This window comes from Lissotriton helveticus, chromosome 10, assembly GCF_964261635.1.
Source record: "Lissotriton helveticus chromosome 10, aLisHel1.1, whole genome shotgun sequence".
NCBI classification, from domain to species: domain Eukaryota; kingdom Metazoa; phylum Chordata; class Amphibia; order Caudata; family Salamandridae; genus Lissotriton; species Lissotriton helveticus.
In genome coordinates, this window is record NC_136071.1 from 127,640,143 (window position 1) to 127,662,373 (window position 22,231).

Here is a 22,231-nt window from a genome sequence, read left to right on the forward strand (position 1 = left end):
TCTATTGCTTGTATCCAGACCACAAGGCCACAGATTGTAAAATTTGTAGGACCTTTTCTACAAAGACCTTGAGAGACAGGGAGGGCCGATTACTAACCTGGCTACAGAAAATGAAGTCATGGAAGGAAGTGCTGACGTCGGACGAGAAGGACTCTTCATCTGCTTCATCTTCCAGGAGGTCCAGAAAGAGGGGTAGGTCACCTCCCTCTACTTCTTCAGAAATCCCTGTCAAAGCCCAACAAAAGATCTCTGATAGGTCTGAGAGGGCTAGTCCCATTAAATCTCCTCACCGAGGTGAAAAGGAGAGGCTGGGACAGGCTGCTGCGGTGGACACAGCCAAAAAGATGAAAAAGGATGTTCCTGTTCCTTCACAGCCAATTTTAAAAGTGAAGGAGAGCAAGAAACTGGCTGCTGACTCGCAGGATGGGAAACCTGATAAAAAGCAGCGTCCCTCGACGACCAAATCGGCAGGTACGCCGACGACGTCTTCTCAAAAAGCCTTGATTTCTATGGTGGCTCCGTCGACGGGACCGTCGACGGTAGCTCTGTCGACGTCGACTCAATTGGGACTATCATCGACGTTTAAGGTGCCTCCGTGCTAGTCGACTATAGCTGTTTTCTCGACGTCGACGATCATGATGACTAGAGTAGTGTCGACGGCGGCTTCGACGACGAAGACTACGTCGGCGACTACCATGGTGATGACGAGTTCGTCGGCGACGTCGGCGACTACCATGGTGATGACGACGAGTTCTTCGACGACACCGTCGACGATTATTCCACCGTTGCCGATGAAAGCTCCGTCGACTATCAATCCTCAGTCGACGAAAGCTCCGTCGACGAAGACCACTTCTCCGTCGACGGTTCCATCGACGGTTCCATCGACGACAACTCCGTCAATGAGGTCGTCGACGATTCAAAAATGCATATTTCCATGCGCAAGCAGCAAATAACGCCGGAGATGACTTCTCCTAGAAGAGTAACGTTCTTACCCCCAACTATGTTGTTTGATGAGGAGTCTGATGACGAGGAGGATGAGAATCCATATGGGGATGCTTACTGTCCCTGGGACTTAAATGTAAAATGTCAGGGTACGGACACTGAGGAATATTATGAAAAACAATTTTTCCAACAAAGCACACCTCCTCCTACTTTAGGACAAGACATGGTGGCCATGCCGTCGTCGCTAATATCGGACTTACAACTGATGCTGCAGGATTACAGGAGTAGGTTTCCCACTCCGCCTGTTCCACAGCAGGAGCGCCCTCCTTCGCCGGTTAGACCTCCGGCTCCGGCAATCATAGTAACGACGTTGGTTCCATGGGCTGGAACCCAGAGAGGAAGTCCACGAAGTAGTAGATGTCTCTTCTGATGATTGTGTCCAGGCGGAACCTGCGCATGATCCCGATCTGGATTATGATGATAGTGGGGTGCACGATCCAGATGTGGCGGGGCAGGATACTGCTACCTCTCCGCCTGCTGACATTGGGGGATTCCACAACCTCATGGAGAGGGCATCTGTCAGATTTGGTTTGCCAATAACGACTGTGCAGTCGGACTGCTTCCTATATGATTTTAAAGAACCATTCAAGAGGTCGGTCCGATCTATTCCTATCATCGAACATGTATGGTCGGAGGGAGTTAAAAGTATGCAAAATCCGGCGACAGTCATTCCTGTTCTTCCCAAGCTAGAGAAGAAATACAAAGCTCCGGATGGCAGTCCAGCTTATCTTCTGGGGCAACCTAAGCCGGATTCTGTATTCTCTCAAGCAGCGCAGAGCAAATCAAAGAATCCTTCCACGCCCCTTACTACACCTCCGGATAAAGAAGGAAGGCGATTGGACAATGTGGGCAAAAGATTCTCCTCTATGGCCAGTCTCCTTGTCCGTGCTGCTAATGCCCTTGCCATTCTCGGCAGGTATGATCGCCAGATGTGGTGCGACCTGTCCCCGTTTGTGGAACAGCTTCCGGAATCTACAAGGGATGAGGCCAAAAAAGTTTTGGTGGAAGGAGAGAGATCTTCATCGGAAGTGATAGATTGCGCTATGGACATCGCATCCACTGCCTTTCGTGCGCTGGCTGGATCAGCTGTACTACGGCGTCAGGGCTGGTTGCGGGCGACCTGGTTTCGCCAGGAGGTTCAGAACAAAATCTTGGACCTACCATTCGACGGAGAGATGCTTTTCGGAAAGCATGTGGATGAGGCCCTTCAGAGCATTAAAAAAGATACGGACACAGCAAAGTCCTTGGGTTCGTTGAACTACCGTAAGGTTCCTTTTAGAGGGGCCAAGAGGGAGAGGTTTCTCCTCTTACAGAGGAGGCAACCAACAAAGATATTCGTCCCAGTCCTACAAGCCTCAATATTCCAATCAACGTCCGGGCCAGTCGGCGTCTTACTCTCGTCAATCGCAGAGAGGCCGCCAGAATAGTCTAGGACGTGACAACTCCAAGAGGCAATAGCGGCCTCGCGGCTCTTTCTACTGTTCCTGCTCCTCCGATGTCATCAGTGGGGGCAGGATATCTCTTTGTCTCGACAGCTGGAAACTTATAACATCAGACCAGTGGGTCTTCAATATCATCAAGAGTGGCCATACGTTGGAGTTTCAACATCTACCTCCATCCAGAGCTCCAGGCGCCTGTCAATCAAAACATCTGAGACTGTTACGTCTCGAAGCCCACCAGCTTTTCATCAAGGGGGCAATAGAACCTGTACCTCTCTCGCAGAGGGGGAAAGGGTTTTATTCCAGGTTCTTCCTGGTTCGAAAAACGACGGAAACTTGGCGCCCTATATTAGATCTAGGGGAGCTCAATGCCTATCTCATCAAACTATCGTTCAGGATGGTCACTCTTCAAGATATTCTTCGTCTTTTAAATACAGGCGATTACATGGCGACTCTGGATTTGGAGGAAGCCTACTTCCATGTGCCGATCCACCCAGCTCACAGGTAATACTTGCACTTCACGTTAGGCAAGAGCCATTTCCGATTCAAAGTACTTCCTTTTGGCCTAAGGTCAGCTCCGAGGATATTTACGAAGGTGTTGGCCCCAGTGGCTGCTTTCCTCAGGAAACAATCAATGGAGGTTTTTCCCTAACTGGACGACTGGCTAGTCAAAGCTCCAACTTTCCAGGAAGCTTCCGAGGCTATTACCACTTGCAGTCTAGTGTTCAATGTCCTGGGCCTTCAGCTCAACAAGAACAAATCTGTTCTCCAACCGTCCAGGTCAGCGAAGTTTCTGGGGGCCATTCTGGACACAACACGTTGCACGGCTTACCCTTCAGTAGATCGTCAAAACAAATTGATGCTGTCGGCTCGTCAATTGCTCAAGAAGAAGTCTGTCAGTCCGACTCTACAAGTCCCTTCTAGGGTCGATCTCATCCTGCATACCATTGATTCCGCATTGCAGGCTGCGAATGCGACCTCTGTAAGAGCAGCTCGACGGACAATGGTACCAAGCAGAGGGCTCTTTCGACGACAAGATTTCAATAACACCAGAAATGAGAAAGGCATGCAACTGGTGGGTCGTAAGGAGCAACATAGCCAAGGGCTTGTCTTTCATGCTTCCTCCGTCTCCCATGGTTATCACCACGGACGCCTCGTTAGAAGGCTTGGGAGCGGTCCTCCAAGAAGTACAAGTCAGTGGACACTGGGATCCAAGTCAACGCCAGTGCCACATAAACCTGTTGGAGCTCAAAGCCATCTGATTAGCTCTACAGGCTTTTCTGCCGTGAATACCGAATGAATCAGTGCTGGTCCGCATGGACAACACGACGGCCATGCACTATATCAACAAGCAGGGGGGAACAAGGTCTCAAACTCTGTCCAAGGAAGCTCAATTGATTTGGGATTGGGCAATCCTTCACAAGATTGCTTTGACTGCAGAACACCTGGCAGGTTCGCTCAACATCACTGCGGACGCCCTGAGTCGCCAGAAATCGACCACTCACGAATGGGAGTTGGATCAGGCCATTCTGGAAGAGGTGTTTTCAGTCTGGGGGACCCCGACCACAGACCTGTTTGCGACTCCGGAGAACACCAAATGCTGGTTCTATGCAAGCAGGGATCACCATCCGGGATCCTTGGGGAACGTGCTTTCGATTGCCTGGTATGGCGCATTCTGTTACGCTTTTCCACCGATACCCCTCATTCCGAGGATACTCAGGAAGGCCAAAGCGGAGCCGTGCAAAATGATCTTGATTGCACCAGCATGGCCCTGGCAGTTCTGGTACACGGAACTCCTATTACTCTCCCAGGCTCCTCCGATTCCCCTCCAACTCATTCCGTCCCTATTGTCGAGGTCTCAGGGTCAAGTACTCCATCCGGATCCGTGCTCGCTTCACTTAACAGCTAGGCTCCTTGGTACAGGGAGTTCCGACATCTGAATCTCCCCAAGGAGCGTCGGGAGGTGTTGTCTCAGGCTCGAGCACCAAGTACTAACAAGACGTATAAGGCAAAGTGGAAGAGGTTCTGCCTATGGTGTCGGAAGCAACGTCTCCATCCGTACACTTCAGCTCCTCATCAAATTTTACCATACATCCTGTTACTGGCTAAATCTGGATTAGCACATTCTTCTGTGAAAGTGCATCTAGCAGCCATCTCAAGGTTCAGACGGACGTCTTCAGGTCCTTCTCTTTGGTCGGCTAGAATTGTCAAGCAATTTATGAAAGGCCTGTTTCGGATGTACCCCCCCAGTCCGTCCTCCACCTCCAATTTGGCAACTTAATTTGGTGTTGGCTCAACTAATGAAAGCTCCGTTTGAGCCCATCTACAAGGCGGACCTTCAATACCTTTCATGGAAACTAGCTCTTCTGTTGACTCGGACATCGGCCAGGAGAGTTAGTGAGCTGCAGGCTCTGTCCATAGTGGAACCTTTTCTTCAGTTCATGCGGGATGTTCTAATCCTTCAGACTAATCCAAACTTCATCCCTAAGGTTCCATCTGAGTTTCATCTGAACAAACTTTTGATCTTAAAGTCATTCTTTCCGCGACCTACGACTCCAGCAGAAAGATCCTTGCATTCATTGGACGTTCAAAGATGTTTAAAGTTCTATTTGGAGCGCACAAAATCTTTTAGAAGAACTTCACAACTGTTCGTATCTTACAGTGCTCCACGGAAGGGATTTCCGCTAACCAAGTGCAGCATTTCCCACTGGATTTCCAGCGCTATTCGATTCTGCCATCAAGCAGCGGGAAAACCACTTGCATCAAGAGTCCGTGTACACTCCACAAGATCGATGGCATCTTCAGTGGCTTTGTTTGCTGGGGTTCCTATCCAAGACATCTGCAGAGCAGCGACGTGGAGCAGTACACATACCTTCACGAAGCATTACTGCTTAGAGTCTACAGTGAAGGATGATGCTGCTGTTGGACAGGCAGTCCTCAGGAATCTTTTTCAATGAGAGGTGAGCTTTCCCTAACATCCCTCCTTCCTGTATGGCACATTTTATGATTTGTTCCTATGAGGGTACTTATATTGTCATGTCATGTGATGCTGGTAACAAAATGTGCTTTTTTGGCTTACTGCTAACTACTCTGATACAAAGCATGGGAATCTATGAAGGTTCCAATACTGGGGTAAAAAAACAAGTTACTTACCTGTAACTTTGGTTCCCCAGTGTTGGTAACTTTCATAGATTCCCATGCGCCCACCCGCCTCCCCTGGGAAAGCTCAGCCTGTTTTTACAGAGATAGTGGCTGTTGCACAACTGCTATGAAAATCTGAGGCTCTGAGGCTCTCTCAGGAAGGTTCTATGTGGTGAGGCTATTCGGATTGGTTGTTGCGAAAAGTTTGGGCTCTTTTACACAAAGAGCGTGATATGCTACAAAATGAGATGAGGCCTAGGCCTGGTTTTCTCTTTTGTGCCTATGGTTATGATATTTTTTATTTACCGAGACTCCCACTCCGACGACGGGGAATTATACAAAGCATGGGAATCTATGAAAGTTACCAATACTGGGGAACCAAAGTTACAGGTAAGTAACTTGTTTTCTACAGCTACATAATGGACCACAAGGAAATGTCTCCATTTACCTTGTGTGCACGTAATTCGGAAATGTCATTGTTCCTCGAGGTCTTGAGCCACAAATCTGCGATAGCATGTACCCTTGCTAGAGAAGCCGACGAGACTACAAAGAGGGGGATCTCCACCAAACAAGGTTACTTCTGCTTAACATTATGAATTGAGGGCTTCTTTGTTTTGTGGAGATGTCCTCATGTTCCTCTGCATCAACAACACAACTCCCAAATCGGTAGGAAACTCTCTTGGGGCCTTTTGGTAAGCTGTCCATCAATGGAAAAAGGCTGGTAGAATTTTGCAATCTATTAAGGAAAACGAGGCTTGGCCAAATGGGCGAAGCTTGCAGATGATTTTGGGCATTTGCATACTCTGGTTAATTAAAAGGCAGAAAAATGAACTCTGATCTCACCAGGAGACGACTAGAAAGAAACCACTTGTCACAGTCACTACAGATCAGATTGTGCTCCAAAAGATCAACAATGCATTCACATTCATTAATGATTTTCAGATTGTTTCTCAACGTGGAATACAAGAGGAAACGCACTTGCTTTACCTTCAACAAAGCTTCTTGGTGCTGGGTGCCCTGGAGCCCACCCAGGGCACCCAGTGTGCAGCATTCGGAAGCATGGGGGAAACTTAATGCCCCCATGGTCCCAGCCGGCTCCCCACCTCCAGCTGTAGCCAGCATTGCACCCACATGCAGGGAGCAGACAAAAATGCTGTTATCTGTGTGCAGGAGCAATCCTTTCATCTGTTTTCCTCCCTGCTTGACAGCGGGCAGAAAAACATGAAAAGTCTGATCCCAACGAGCAGGAGCAGTTTTTCTGCTCTCGCCTGCTGGGAGCGGGCTTACTGTTTCCCTCGCTTAGCGAGAGCTCTCCTAGCTCCCGCCAAGTGAGAGCAAACAGCTGTGTCCTGGTGATGGGCACATAGGGACGTAGGGAGCCGGCCCTGGGCCATTAATGGCACTAGGAGTGGGCCCCCTCCTTTTATTTTAGGGCCAGCCCCGGGGAGGTGGTGGTCTTCGGGGCTGAAAACTGCCCTGGAGGGTTGTCCCCCTCCCCCTTTAAATTGTATTTGTGGCCAGGGAGAGGTGGTGGTCCCTAGGGCTCTTAAAAGCCATGGAAGGGTGCCCAAGTGGTCCTTCTACAATTTATTAATAAAGCCACGGGGAGGTGGTGGTCCTCAGGTCTCTTAAGAGCCTCAGGGGTGGGGGCTATGGAGTCCCCTACAATAAAAATAGCAGCCTGCTTGGGGATTTGGCGGTTCCTGAGGCCAACATTGGCCATGGAGAGGGGGCCGCGAGACCTGGCCCACCTGGGGACTCCAGTACAAACTTTTAAAAATCTTCGCATGGATTTGCAAATAGTTGTGATTTTTACTGTGAATTGTTTTTAGTTTTTTTACTAGGCTGTAGGGAGTCTGGGTATTCATACCCTGCCCCTTGCTGTTTTTTTGTTTGGGACTCTACTGAGTCAGAGACCTAAATGGATGGCAACACTTCCCGGTTGAAGTGTTGGCAGCCAATCCAATCTCTGCACGAGAGCTGTAGGATTCGCAAAGGGTCCGCTCCGCTTGATAGCTATATTGAAATTTCCTTAATATCTCAAAAACTACTGAATGGATTTACACTAGATCATGAAAGAGCTCTTGCTTGACCAAGAACTTCCTCTCTGCTAAATTTGGTATCTATAATCTCTATGGGAATTAACATAGGAAGCATACTTTTTTTTTTAAACCCCCCCCTCCTCTCGAACTCGAAACTTTCCATGCACAACTAGAATCAGCAGGTCACTTGGTTTGGAATATTTTGTGAAGATTCCTCAAAGGCAATAAAGTTAATGGTAAAACCAAACACGCTGTTCCTAAGGAAACTAGGTCCTGACTTTAAGTACCTACGTGAGTAAGTAGATATAGTTAGGACCTAGTATCCATAGCACCAGCATTTTTTTATTTTGCTAAGAACTTTGATGTCATTTGACGATTCTTCACAAAGTTTTCAAAACTAATGCCACTCAAATCAGCTGCTATCTGGAAAGCTTTGGCATGGTCAGTCAAGCCGGGGCTGAGGAGAAGGGGGTGGTCTGAAGATGCTTTTTCCCCATGCAATTTTCCATAAAGATTGTAGAGACGGCTACAGTCTGATCTGCAGAACGGAATCACACCTAATTTGGCAGAAAGCTAGCTCTTGGTCCAGAAGGAGTGCTTCATGCAATTTGGTGTAAATCTGTCCAGTAGTTTTGGAGTTATTAAAGTAAAAAAAATCATGTACATCTAGAGACGCTGATCCATGCGCCAACAACAATGCCGTGATTGACCGGCCGTAACCTGAGCGAAAAGTTGCGGCCAAAATATTTTCAATCGGGACATAGTTGGTGGGAGTGGGGTAAAGTAAAAATACAATATATGGGGTCAGGCTAGAGATAGCCTGACCCCATCGGACTGATGGAGAACTCTTAGGGACTCCTCATGGGCAAGAAATTGCTCAAAAACATGTATTGGGCGTACAATGATCTGCAGATTTCCTGCAATGCTCCTTACAGTCCCCTGTGGCAAATCCAGATCCAGAGTAAAAAACATCTAAAAAAAAACACACACAGACCCATACTGCTACTTGCATACCCTCAAAGACTCCTACAGCTACCTGCACACCGTCAAAACCACTCGCACACCCACTCACAGACTCACAAACCCACTCGGACCCTCACAGCCACCCACACAACCACTCTTCATAATCATACTGCCATTCACATACCCATATAGCCTTTCACACACCCATACAACCACTCACAGACCCACAAACCCACTCACAATCCTACGGACACACTCACACACCCACTCGTACAGCTACTCACACATCCATACACTCGCTCACACATTCATACACCCAATCCTAGACCCACAAAACCACTCACAGACCCACAAAACCACTCACAGACCCACAAAACCACTCACAGACCCACAAAACCACTCCCAGACCCACAAAACCACTCCCAGACCCACAAAACCACTCCCAGACCCACAAAACCACTCCCAGACCCACAAAACCACTCCCAGACCCACAAAACCACTCACAGACCCACAAAACCACTCACAGACACACAAAACCACTCGCAAACACACAAAACCACTTACAGACCCACAAAACCACTCAGACCAACAAAACCACTCACAGACCCACAAAACCACTCGCACCCACTCACACACCCATTCACAGACTCACATAGTCACTCACACAACTTAATTAAATATTTATCTTTAAAAAAAACTAGAAATGCACTGGAAAAAAAACAAAGGTTACAGATATGTTCTAGTCAGGAAATGGCATTTGAAAAACCTTAGCAATTCACTGAGAAAAACAAACTGTACAGGGACTTTATAGTTAGGAAATAGAATTTGAAAAAAGAGCAATTAGAAATCCACTGAAAAACCCAAAGGTTACATGGACGTAATAGTTAGCCTCAGATTTTACACACAGAGAAGCATAGAAATTCAGCAGTTATACATGAGCTGACTATAACTTATGCCCTCGCAATGCTCTGCTACTGACCTCCCGTATTACATCACTGATGACATCATCCTGTGAGTGTAAGTGTTTTGTAAACGTTTCTGAGACTTAAAGATGTATACTAAGCTACTGCACAAGTTAAATTACTATTCTCTCTATACTACTGATGAGTGATACTTCTAACATGTCATCTGATCTATATCTATTTTTTAAAGCTGGTGTACTATTTATCATTAAATTAGCCACTAGACTGACTATGTCCTCTGCTGATGTATGTGTATGGTTGTGCTTTGCGACTGTGTACGCTGTTTGAGACTTCACTCCACAGTGATGGCTGAGTATAGTTCTGTTTTATGACTTACTGACCAGTTTCCTTAGAACTCTCTCTTTTTTTATGAATGACTCTAGTAGTAGATTAAAATAAATTAATCTATTAACTAAGAACTTTCTCTAGGGTGATGGCTGAGTGTAGTAGACCTTTACAACAAACTCCCCTCTCTGCTCATACCTTTCCCCAGGATAAAGAATAATTTTACTAGTGGACTGTCACACAGTAGCCTGTCCGCTAACTCCTCCCTACTGGTTGTATGTTGTAGTGGATTGTGTTAATCTGACATTTGCACTAAAACCGCTTTCCAGGTTCACGAATGGTGGTGGTGTGGTTTGCAATAGACTTACTATACAGATAGACATTTTACTTTGGTCATTAGTGTTTACAGTAATGGTTTTGAAAACACAGGACTATATGCTGTGAACAGTCTCTTATGTGATAAGTGAGTGTAGTAAATGTTACAGCTCTGTGCTGTACATCTCTCACCTGTGTTTTCTTCTTACTTTAAATTAAATGTAAATGGTATTTTGTGAAGTATGTTGATAATAATAATAATAATAGTAAGTTTTATAGAGCGCCTGGTTACACTAAGGCCAGTGTGTCCCCGCGCTATAATGTGGCTAGCACCAGTCAATCAGACAATTCATCCCCACCCATTTCTCCCCTACTAACCTCCTCACTCTCTAACATGAGGGAAGAGGTAGGTTTTCAGTTGTTTCCGGAAAGTGCGTTCCGAAGTCTCTGAACGCATTTCATGATTACTTTGCTAAAGTAAAGTCCACATTTGTAAAGCGCACAATCACCCGTAAGGGTCTCTAGGCGCTGGGGGCCGTCGGGAACATTAAGCGAGCTATTGCCCAGAGTCACATGGTGCTGGGCTAACCTGCCGCCGGAGCCGGGGATCGAACCGTGGTCCCCAGATTCCAGCGTCAGTCGCCCTGGCCGCGGCGCCACACCTCTCCCTCTGCTAGATGAAGTCATCAGTGATGTCACTGACCTTGTCATGAGTAATGTACTATGTTAGGCCATAAGCCGTGCATTGTGGGGCATACGTTATACTTGCTGAATTTCCATGGTTTTGTGTGTGTAAAATCTGAGCCAAACTATGTCCATGTAACCTTTGGTTTTTTCAGTGAATTTCTAACGTTTTTTTTATTCGATTTCTTAACTATAACATCCCTGTAACCAAAAATGAGTGGGTGTTTGCATTTAGTTACTAACCTATGCTGATTTTATTATTTATTGACACCAAATCTGTCCGTCTTCCACAGGAGCTACGTTTTTTGGCTAGGTTTAGTAGTACTTTTGATCTAAAATGAATTATTTTTCATCCAAAGTCATTGGCATGGCAGAATTCCATCAATGGAATGTAATTTGGATATTGAAATTAGCAGACATGGTGCCCAGGTGGTACTTAAGACAAATTTCACAAATCATTTTCTCTATTTGACTCACTAAACTTTAAGTACATATAGGTACAACGTGATTTATCAAAACACTCTGTTCTCATTGCTTTAGTATTGGATACATATTCTCTAAAATAAAAAGTTTTGGTTGCTCTAGTGATGAAACATGCAAAGTACTTGGTCTATGAGACTACGGTGTAAACTTCTTGTGGCACATTAGGTTCACTAAAATTCAGGTGGGATGACATTATTGGGTCATTGATATTTCAAAGGGTGTGAAACACCCTGATGCTTGTTTCGTATTGCATGGGTATGTCCTTGGATACTATCTTTCTGGAAGAGCGTCATTACCTGTTCATCTCATGTGCCAAGTATCAGCGTTAAAAGTATGGCAGGGCTGACTCTTGAGAATCTGGAGTGAAGAAATGCCCCCATATATAATACATTATTTTTCAATATAGCTTTTAAAGTGGCTAAACAGAGTATAGCCTATTTATGGGGTAGCCTAGTTCAGATCCCCTTCAATTGGCTACCAGGGCAGGAAGTGGTGCATGATAGTAGAGAGTGGCTTATAAAAGCTCTGGATGCTCTAATGAATCTGATCAAATTTGGGAATTGTGGAGTGAGTGCCAAGGTCTTACCTAAAAAGATGTGAACTGAACCCAAACACGGATATATTACATAGAGCTCTGCATTGTCAATACTATGATAGATGTGAGAGGGATACTAGCCATGTCCATCCGGGGATGGAAAAACGTGTTCCTAGTGTTATGATGGTATTTACTTTGTAACTTATTTTATCTATGCGAGTTTCTGTAATTGCATGAAGCTTGAAGATATGCATATTCATTTTACCGCACAAAATAATGTTTGCAAAAAGATGTAATGTTTGTCACATTAGCTTGTTCTTCCATATGGAGGGTAGAATGATGACCAATAAAGGCTGTAGAAAGGTATGATTATCTGGGCATTAAAATGTAATCGAACTTAACATGGGCTCTGTAGGAAATTGGGTTTTGTTGCAGTAGTCCCCCTTCTTTTTGCCTAGTATTTGATGAGACTTTGACTGATGTGCAGTTGGATCCTGCTGACCAGGTCCCCAGTGCCAGTTTTTTCCCCCCAAAACAGTTCAACGGGTCACTTGATCCCCAATTGGCCAGGCCCTTACCACCTCTGTAAGTCCCTAGTAAGTGGTACCTTGGTACCTAGGGCATAGGTAATAAAGAGGGTCCTGAACACTTTTGTGTGCCATGTCCCTAACATGGTATGTAATATTTGTTAGCCACCCCTACATCAGGCCTTACAACCCTAAGGCAGGGTGCATTATATCACATGTGAGGACATATCTGCTATAGCATATATGACCCTGTGCTGGCCAGTTTAATTACTGACATTACAAGTGATCAAAGAAGCCATCTGAAGGTATGTACTGGGCACTAGTAAAAACGAGTTTCCCAGCTATGTAATGGCTTTACTGAAACCTATGGAGTTTGGTAACAAACACCTCTATTAATAGATCCACACTGATTTCAGTGTTTAATTTACAGTGTCCCTCTGTTTGGTCCACTATATAAAGAGTCAGCTTCCTATGGGCTCTACATGGTAACATCTGAAGAAAAACTGTGGAGCATTACAGAGGTTGTGCTGCAGTTTCACTGCAAATGTTGTATAGTATGTTGTTGCCCAGGACTGGGGAATTTTGGCAGTTAAGTGTGTTCTATTGTTTAATGCTGCTTACTGTCTCAGAATGGTAAAAGTAATCCTTTGTCAGATAGAACCCAGAGTTCTTAACTGAGGAATATATATTAGCTAAAATAGCGAACTCTGGAGATGAATTATACATGGGAATATCACTAGTAGCAACACTAAGTGAAGAATCATTTCAGCTGTATTTTAATTATTTTTGTCAATTTACACTCAGAAAAAAATATTGGCGATTTAACAATATGATTATTATGACCGTAAAAGATTCAAAAGTATGATAAAGTGCAATGTTTTTAGAAAAGCTTTTAAAATACTATGATGTGACAGTCTTCTGGAATGTCAATTCTGCCTCGCTACCAAAACGGAAAAGTGTTCCATAATTCTGAAAAAGTTTTGGCCCCAGAGATGTTCTGTGGAATTTTGAAGTTCTACTCTAAGAACATTTATAAGCTTTAGATTCCAGTATCTGACTGCTGCTACTATTGTGCTGCGAGAGGGAACCCGACCATCCGTGCTGCTTACGGCGTTGTTAGACGCAAGGAATCACCAAGCTTTGTTTGCTCCGTGTGGCTGCCTCCCCGGGGACTCGCTGGTGTGAGCGGGAGCTGCTGTCTGCACGCTCTGACCTTCGCTCCCAGCTGGAGTCTCCAGGGTTGAGGCGAGGGCACAATTAAGAACTGAACCTAGCCCGGGGGACTGCGAGGACCAGCAACCCCTGCCTGGGGCAGCTGGAGACTCTTCCCCCAGGCGACACGCCCACGGACACGCCCACCGGCGAATTAAGTATTTTAATTCGTGACACCCGCTTCGCGGGCGCCACTCACCTGACTGCTGCTACTATTGTGCTGCGAGAGGGAACCCGACCATCCGTGCTGCTTACGGCGTTGTTAGACGCAAGGAATCACCAAGCTTTGTTTGCTCCGTGTGGCTGCCTCCCCGGGGACTCGCTGGTGTGAGCGGGAGCTGCTGTCTGCACGCTCTGACCTTCGCTCCCAGCTGGAGTCTCCAGGGTTGAGGCGAGGGCACAATTAAGAACTGAACCTAGCCCGGGGGACTGCGAGGACCAGCAACCCCTGCCTGGGGCAGCTGGAGACTCTTCCCCCAGGCGACACGCCCACGGACACGCCCACCGGCGAATTAAGTATTTTAATTCGTGACACCCGCTTCGCGGGCGCCACTCACCTGACTGCTGCTACTATTGTGCTGCGAGAGGGAACCCGACCATCCGTGCTGCTTACGGCGTTGTTAGACGCAAGGAATCACCAAGCTTTGTTTGCTCCGTGTGGCTGCCTCCCCGGGGACTCGCTGGTGTGAGCGGGAGCTGCTGTCTGCACGCTCTGACCTTCGCTCCCAGCTGGAGTCTCCAGGGTTGAGGCGAGGGCACAATTAAGAACTGAACCTAGCCCGGGGGACTGCGAGGACCAGCAACCCCTGCCTGGGGCAGCTGGAGACTCTTCCCCCAGGCGACACGCCCACGGACACGCCCACCGGCGAATTAAGTATTTTAATTCGTGACACCCGCTTCGCGGGCGCCACTCACCTGACTGCTGCTACTATTGTGCTGCGAGAGGGAACCCGACCATCCGTGCTGCTTACGGCGTTGTTAGACGCAAGGAATCACCAAGCTTTGTTTGCTCCGTGTGGCTGCCTCCCCGGGGACTCGCTGGTGTGAGCGGGAGCTGCTGTCTGCACGCTCTGACCTTCGCTCCCAGCTGGAGTCTCCAGGGTTGAGGCGAGGGCACAATTAAGAACTGAACCTAGCCCGGGGGACTGCGAGGACCAGCAACCCCTGCCTGGGGCAGCTGGAGACTCTTCCCCCAGGCGACACGCCCACGGACACGCCCACTGGCTACGCATATAAAGTAACAAGTATACTCACGCGACGCGGGTCAAAGCGCGGGGCCAAGCCCGGGCAAAGGGCGGGCCGTCTGTGGCCGTCCGGGGACGATCAAGGACGGGACGGGCCACCCCACCAACATCGAAACCAGGAGATTAGGTCCACCTGTTTACTCGATCGCAATACTCCCTAATGATGGCTCTGAAAAAATTGCGCTCAAGAACAATTTACATGAAACGTATGGGTACCGATGCAGCTATTAGAAAATCTGTCGACAAATCTATGAAACCTGGTCAAATTTCAAACACACCGGCAATAACCAAATACTTTTCTACTCTCTCCGAGAAAAACCATCCATTTCTCCGAACTTCGGTAGAAGAAAAAAAACAAATTTTTTCAATTATTGATTGTGAACACCAGTCAAAATTATTTTCTGAACTAAGTAATCCTAATCAAGGATCATCAAATCCAGAGACAAATCTGTCAAAAATTCTCCCCTCGGAAGAGTATTGTCAATCAATCCTAGAGATGTCGCAAATAACACCAATTAGACAGCAGGATAATGAATCAGCTAACGAGGTCTCTGTAAACAACATTACGAAGATCGAAGAGCAGAAATCAGTGTCTCCGTTAAGAATAAACCAGCCACTCACTAGTTCCCCAGATAAATCACCTAAACTGTACTCCAATCAAACCAATCTCACTGATCTTTATTTTCCTAACTTAACCCAGCCAGCTACCGTTCCACCCCTGTCCAAAGCACTCTTTTCCCTTGAAGACATTCTGGAATCAGTTCTCACACATCTCGGCCAAATCTTATCCAATTCAGATGACACTCTGGACGTCCAAATAGGCATTCTCAAATTCTTGGTGGAAGAAAAAAAGAAAAAAGAATCATCTAAAGTCTCATCCGATAAACCAGAAATGGTCAACCCGGTACAGTCTGAAGCTGGTTGTAAAAAAAGATCAAGATCTCAAAAAATGCAAAGCGTAAGTACGCAAACATCAGATGCGAAAATAAACGAGATTGAATTTAAGAAATTACGATCAAAGGAAAAAATTCCCACAATCTACTCTCTGAAAAAGCTCTTCAGTGAAGAAAAGGAATATACCTCTGAAAATACCATTAAAAATTATCCCATTTTTTCCAACAAAGAAATTGAGAATGGTCACGGTATGATATCCCCTGAAAATAATATACACTTGTTGAAGGATATCAAAGAACATGAAATCAAACAGACGGGAAAAATTGTAAAAAACAAAGAAGCGAAGGAAAATATGGGAAAGAAAAAGCGAGGACGACCTCTGAGAAGAATTCATAAGAAAAAAGGGAACAAACTCAAATTTCAAAAACACATTTTTGCTAATTTGGTGAACACTCCACCGACTAAAATAACTACGCTGGCGAAGCCTTTGAATCCTAAAGCAGAAGAATATTGCCAGCCAACAGCAAGAAAATCATTAGAGCAAAATACTAGTAACACAAAAAATCTACAAGATCATACTACTTGGCAGTGGGATAGAAAACAATCAAAACACCTAACTATCGAGGAACTGTTTCCAACTGACAATATCCCGCTCAACCGAGGAAGAATAGTCCATCTGTTGCAAGAAATTTCTTCCTTGAATTCTCTGACAAGTAGAGAAATAGACCTAGTACGCTTTCCAAAAAAAGAAAATACTAAATTCGTACAAGTGTCATTCTTCTCTCCAGTTCTCCCTGGAATAATCATAAGAGAAAAGGAAATTCTACAAAAACATGGTTATGATGTAATCTCAATCTCAGAAATCAAAACCAACTCACAAAATGCAGTAGTAACTACACAACCCCATACTGAAAACACACTTAACATAGAAAGGGATGAACACACATCAAATAACATGAGTAAAGACAAATTAAAAATACAAGTAATGCATGGTGAAAGGTCGGTGTGGTCACGGAACATTAACCCAAAAGAAAAGGAGAATAACCAACTATCTTGGACGTGGTTACCAGAAGTATTAAACGGCAACAAAATGGACAATTTACAACAACGTCAGGTTTAGCAAAGGTCTGAAAATATCGTTATGGAATATGGCCGGGAAAACTACCAATAAAATGAAATGTGCAACAAAAGATAATCCAGACATTCTTGCTTTGCAGGAAACATGGTCCACCACCTCCTTCACGCAAAAAGGGTACTACGTCTACGAAAACCCAGCAAAAAAATCTAAAAGGAGGCATGGCAATCCTACTGAAAGAAGACTATTGCTGGTCACAAGAAAGTATTGATACATATTCGCTCAATCTACAATGTATCAAAGTTCAACTTAGATTACAGCCAACAGACACTTATAAGAAAATATTACTTTTTAACATCTATGCACCACCAAGTAAAAAACATGACCCTTTATTCGATCATCTCTTAGAAACTATATCCAACATCCTCGAAGATCAACATCACCTACCATATATCATGATGGGCGACCTAAACGCCAAAATATCAAATAGCGAAATAAAGAAATGGTCAACGTTATTTAAGGAGGAATCACTGGAAATAGCACTCCCGCAACTTCCAAAAGGAGTGAAGTCGGATAAAAGAGGAAGCCTGTTATTATCATTCCTCCCAAGTATAAACGGGACAATTCTAAATGGAAATATTAATGGAGATAAGCCAGCTTCATTCACTAGACAAGGAAATGGAGTCTCCTCCATTTTAGATTACTTCATATGTGGGAATGAGTTAAAAGAACAAATTTCTGACTTGTCTGTTAGATTTAATGAGGAAAGCGATCATGCCCTTCTTTGCTTAACAACACTCTGGATGCCACAAACCACTTTCCAGAACGATCCAATATTCAGTAAACCCAAAATAGAAGTAAATTCAGTCCAGCGTCGGATCTTTTGGGGGGCGGAAAATTTGGACTATTTGAATGTATTAATTACACAATCCCAATTGTTAACCATTATTTACTCCGAAGATCTTATCAAGAATTATGAAATTGTATTAAATGAACTCAAATACGCAATACAAAGCAAATTAAAACAGGACAGACCAGCACAAAGAAAGTGCGTCAGCAAGTACAAAAACTGCAATCAGCCAACGGTAAAAATGCTTAACAGGATGATTCGGGCTCAGTACTTGTGTAAATCGCCAACATATAAAGCTGAAATAAATAAATTAAAGAACCAAATTCGTAGACAATGTGCTAAACAGGAAAGGTTGAAACAGGACCGCAACTGGATTGATATCCAAATAGCAGCAAGGCAATGCAATCAACGAAAATACTGGTCTTTGATAGCTAAGATGACGGGAACTAAAAAGAAGCTTGAAGCAATCCCCGTCTCAGAAGAAGACTGGGGCACATTTTTAAATGATCTGTATAAACCCAACATGAAGGGATGGGCGAGAAAGGTAACTGAACAAGAAAAGAAAAATAATGATATAAAACTCTCCAGGGCCTCGGCAGTGTCAATTGCCTTGAATATCAAAAAGGCAAGAAGTACGGGCGCATCCGGTCCTGATCAGATCCCGATAAAGGTTTATCAAGCTGACCAAAAAGCATGGGGTCAGATGCTAGCGCCATTATTTAATTACATATTCGACTCTGGGAACATTCCAAACTCGTGGAAAGGAAGCACAATAATTCCTATATACAAAAAAGGAAAAAGGAGTATAGCTGGCAATTATAGACAAATTGCCTTAATGGATGCTGGCGGAAAGATCTTTGCGGCTGAAATTCTTGACCGGTTGAAGCTTTGGGCATTTTCGATGGGATTAATTCCCATGTTTCAAGCTGGGTTCCGATCGAACCATTCGGATAATATAGCTATCTTTCAATTTTTATTAGATAAATACGTAACTGGGAAATCGCAAACAATATATGCAGCCTTCATTGACTACTCAACAGCGTTCGATAGGGTCGATAGGCCGACACTATGGATGAAACTGAGAAAAATGGGTATCCCAGAGCCTTTACTGCAATTAATCGTGAACTTACATAGTAATACCTGGTGCCGTGTCCAAATGGGGGGTGAGAGGGGCCTGTCAAAAATAATATATACATCTAATGGCCTAAAGCAAGGGTGCCTTTTGGCCCCGATTTTATTCTCCCTTTACCTGAGCGACCTACCGTCGCATTTACAACAAGGGCAATGCACTCCACCGAAAATGGCAGCTCAACGGATACATTGTCTACTTTATGCGGACGATATTGTCTTGTTCGACCTGACACCCTTTGGTCTTCAAAATCTCTTAGATACTTTACACAACTACTCGAAAGATCATTTTTTAATTCCGAATATAAATAAAACTAAAGTAGTTGCATTTACAAAAAAGAAAAAAGAAGTGAAGTACCAATGGAAACTGGGAGGAGAGATCTTGGAACAGACAAAGGAATATATCTATCTTGGAAGAATTTTTTCGTATAATATGAGTAACAGGAAGCAAATTACCCATCTAAAAAGGAAATGTGATCTACACGCTGGTGCAATATCACGCTTGTATAGGAAGACAGGAAGCAGGCATTTCTCAGCACTAATAAAAATTTATAGAGCCAAAATTTCCCCGGTTCTATCTTACGCCTCAGAACATATTCCCCTAAAACAATGGAGTTATATGGATACAAATGAAGGGAAAATACTAAAAAAGCTATTGAAAGTTTCCAACTCAATACCTGTACAGGCTCTAAGGCTGGAATGTACGATCACCAGCGCATTTGCAATATCAATAGCAAGCCTCATTAGGTGGGCCTATAACCTTCTGCATTCCAAAGAGGGTACCCTACGACATTTGCTAAAAATTGAGATCTTTAGTGAGGATACCATCAACTCTACATTTGTGAAAAACTTGGGAGAGGCTTTCTGTTTAGCAAAAATTAGTGCAGAAATGTTATCTTCTTGGACACCCGCTCAACTCAAACTATTTTTAAAAGCATTTTCTCCAAAATTGAGTTATGAGCTAGATCATTTCCATTGTACAAAACTATCCACGTACAAAACTTATGCTGACTCCCAAGAATACAAGCTAAAATTGCCATATTTGGAATACACTCTTACCCATGGTGCAAGGCGTACGATCATGATGCTACGTCTGGGTATACTCCCTTTGTTATCCTTTACCTCCTCCTGGAAACCAAACAGTTCCTCACAATGTAACCTGTGTTCGGGGGGTAAACAGAACTTAGAGCACATGCTCTTTGTATGTCCAAATAAAGTCGTTGTCACTGCTAGGTTATCATGCCTAGAGCCAATATATCGGTCCTGCAGGACCACTAACGCAAGGGATTTCATTTCCATATGTGCTAATCCACCTAACGAATATGTTTGTAATAAGATTTATAAATTTTTTAAAATAACATTGAAAATGTATTAAGTTGTATGCAAATGTAATATGTATTTTCTTTTTAATGATTTTGTGGTCCTCGAAAGAGTACCGAAACAAAATAAAAAACTTTGACTTTGACTTGACTTTGATTCCAGTATGGGGGAAAAAAACTTAATTTGAAGGAACCCGAAATTACTCATCTAGTTAATGAAGCAATGATGCTCTGGTTAGGATTCAGTTGGACTTTTTAAAGTTTTGTTCTCGTCTAACTGTATTCTGAATTAAGTAAATTGTGTTTGAAAACAGTATTCATTATGTATTCAGTTTGTACTGCATACTTTGCCTATGTCAAGTGTTTTTAGGCCAAAAATAGTATGGAATGCTGATCATTGGTTTTAGGGGTATGTAAAAAGGATGGTTCATCCTTACAATTGGAGTGTTACATATATTACAGGTTTTAGCTTTTGTATTACAGTGCTCGCTCCATTTTTATTTACAAAGGTAAACATTACATAGTTAAGGGCAATGGAAAAGGTTATGAGTCTAAAAGTATGAAAGTTTGAGATTGAGGATATATTTCCTTGTGCCCTGTTTCATGTTGTGGTCCCTGCCTGTTGCCTATGGTTTTCACCCCAAACCTTACCCCACCATCTACCCCAGCTGCTAATTACTGGGAAAATAAATAGCTGACTCTGTCAAGTAGTCCTTCTGGGTGTACTTCACCATGGTCCTAGTAGGAGACATACACTTGAAGCTGATAGGATAGTGTGGTATGAATGTTGTTAGGAAGCCTAACTCCAGTGTTTAGAGATCAATACGTTTTTCTTAATTTCTAGAAAGGCAGATAAATGTTCGTTCCTGACAGATTCCCCTAAATTACAGGTAGTATCTCTAGCTATTGAAAGATATACGATCATTGCAGACGTCTGTGAGAAATCCATATGTATAATTCCTCATTTCTTTTGGATGCCTTTTACATAGTTTGGTAGTCTGTAAACGTTGGTACTTTGAGTAAACATGGTGCTAAGTTAATTCTATTCCATTATGAAGTGCCCCACAAATAGTTTATAGCTTTTTGTAGATTCAAAAGTACACTCATTGGTCATTTCCATGTGCACGTGTAGAGTAACGGTTGTTTCCAGGTTTTTGTATTTTTGTTGCCGAAACTTGTCTATAAGTATATTGCATGCCAGTAACGTATACTTTGAGGGATGTTTTACATTGTGAGGCATGAAATTGCTTCCGTGCAACTGTTAATTGTAAACTTCCCATATGTTTGTTAATGCTTTCCATCCTTATTCTAAAGGTTTGTTGTACTGGGGACTTGAAGGAATTCTTTCTCTACTGCCGGTCTTAATCGGAAAAGGTGTACCTAAAACACAAACGGAAGAATCCACTATCCCTATCCAACAGCCTGATTATTCTGGCTCTAGTCCACCTCCAAAGGTAGGTTGTGTATTCAGCTTTAATTATAACACTGCCTGTTGAAGAATTGTTATTTTGTACTCGTTTTCATTTGTTGCAATAATATGTGTAAATTGGAAAGTACAAAACTAAATAGAAATATATGTTTGTACCATTTTCTCTTAGGTTGCAATACAGCTTGACTCTCATCATGTTGCAGAGTTAGAAAAACAGATATCTGTGTTGTCTGATAAATACCATCATCATATTGAAGAATATAGTAAAATGGTTCTAATCCTTCAGACGCTTCAACAGCAAGTTACACAGATGGATGACAAAAGTGAAATGTCAGCAATGATAACAAATTTAATAAGCCAACATTTTCAGTCAACTACAGCTGGTCAAGCAGTTTTCTCAAGGGTAAGCTTGTAACTAATTCTATATTATTTAGCAAACTTTCTAAAAAATCGACTAGCCTTAAAAATGCACATTATAAAGTGCTGATGAATTCTTGCAAGGTCTTTTCCATGTAGGTCCTCTAGCAGAATCCTATCCTCAAAATCAAAAGTGTTTATTGGTGTCTAGCAGATTTTTGTTTTGTACTTTTAAGGTGGTGAACCAAACAGTTAGAAAATGTTTGTTTTACAAAATAAATTTACATAAGGAAAGATTATGTTGTACTTAATAATTGCTTTAACTTGAATATTTTGAGTATCAAA

At 43.7% G+C, this 22,231-nt stretch overlaps 1 protein-coding gene across 12 annotated transcripts in view; it reads left to right on the top strand.

Annotated features, from left to right (window-relative positions):
- SUN1 (Sad1 and UNC84 domain containing 1) overlaps positions 1–22,231 on the top strand; it is a 422,747-nt gene that overhangs the window by 304,218 nt on the left and 96,298 nt on the right. For all 12 annotated transcript variants that reach the window (XM_078664915.1, XM_078664910.1, XM_078664909.1 and 9 more), the window contains 2 exons: positions 21,415–21,554; positions 21,699–21,932. In XM_078664915.1, the coding sequence (XP_078521041.1) occupies positions 21,415–21,554; positions 21,699–21,932 (374 nt within the window). The remainder of the gene's footprint in view (positions 1–21,414; positions 21,555–21,698; positions 21,933–22,231) is intronic.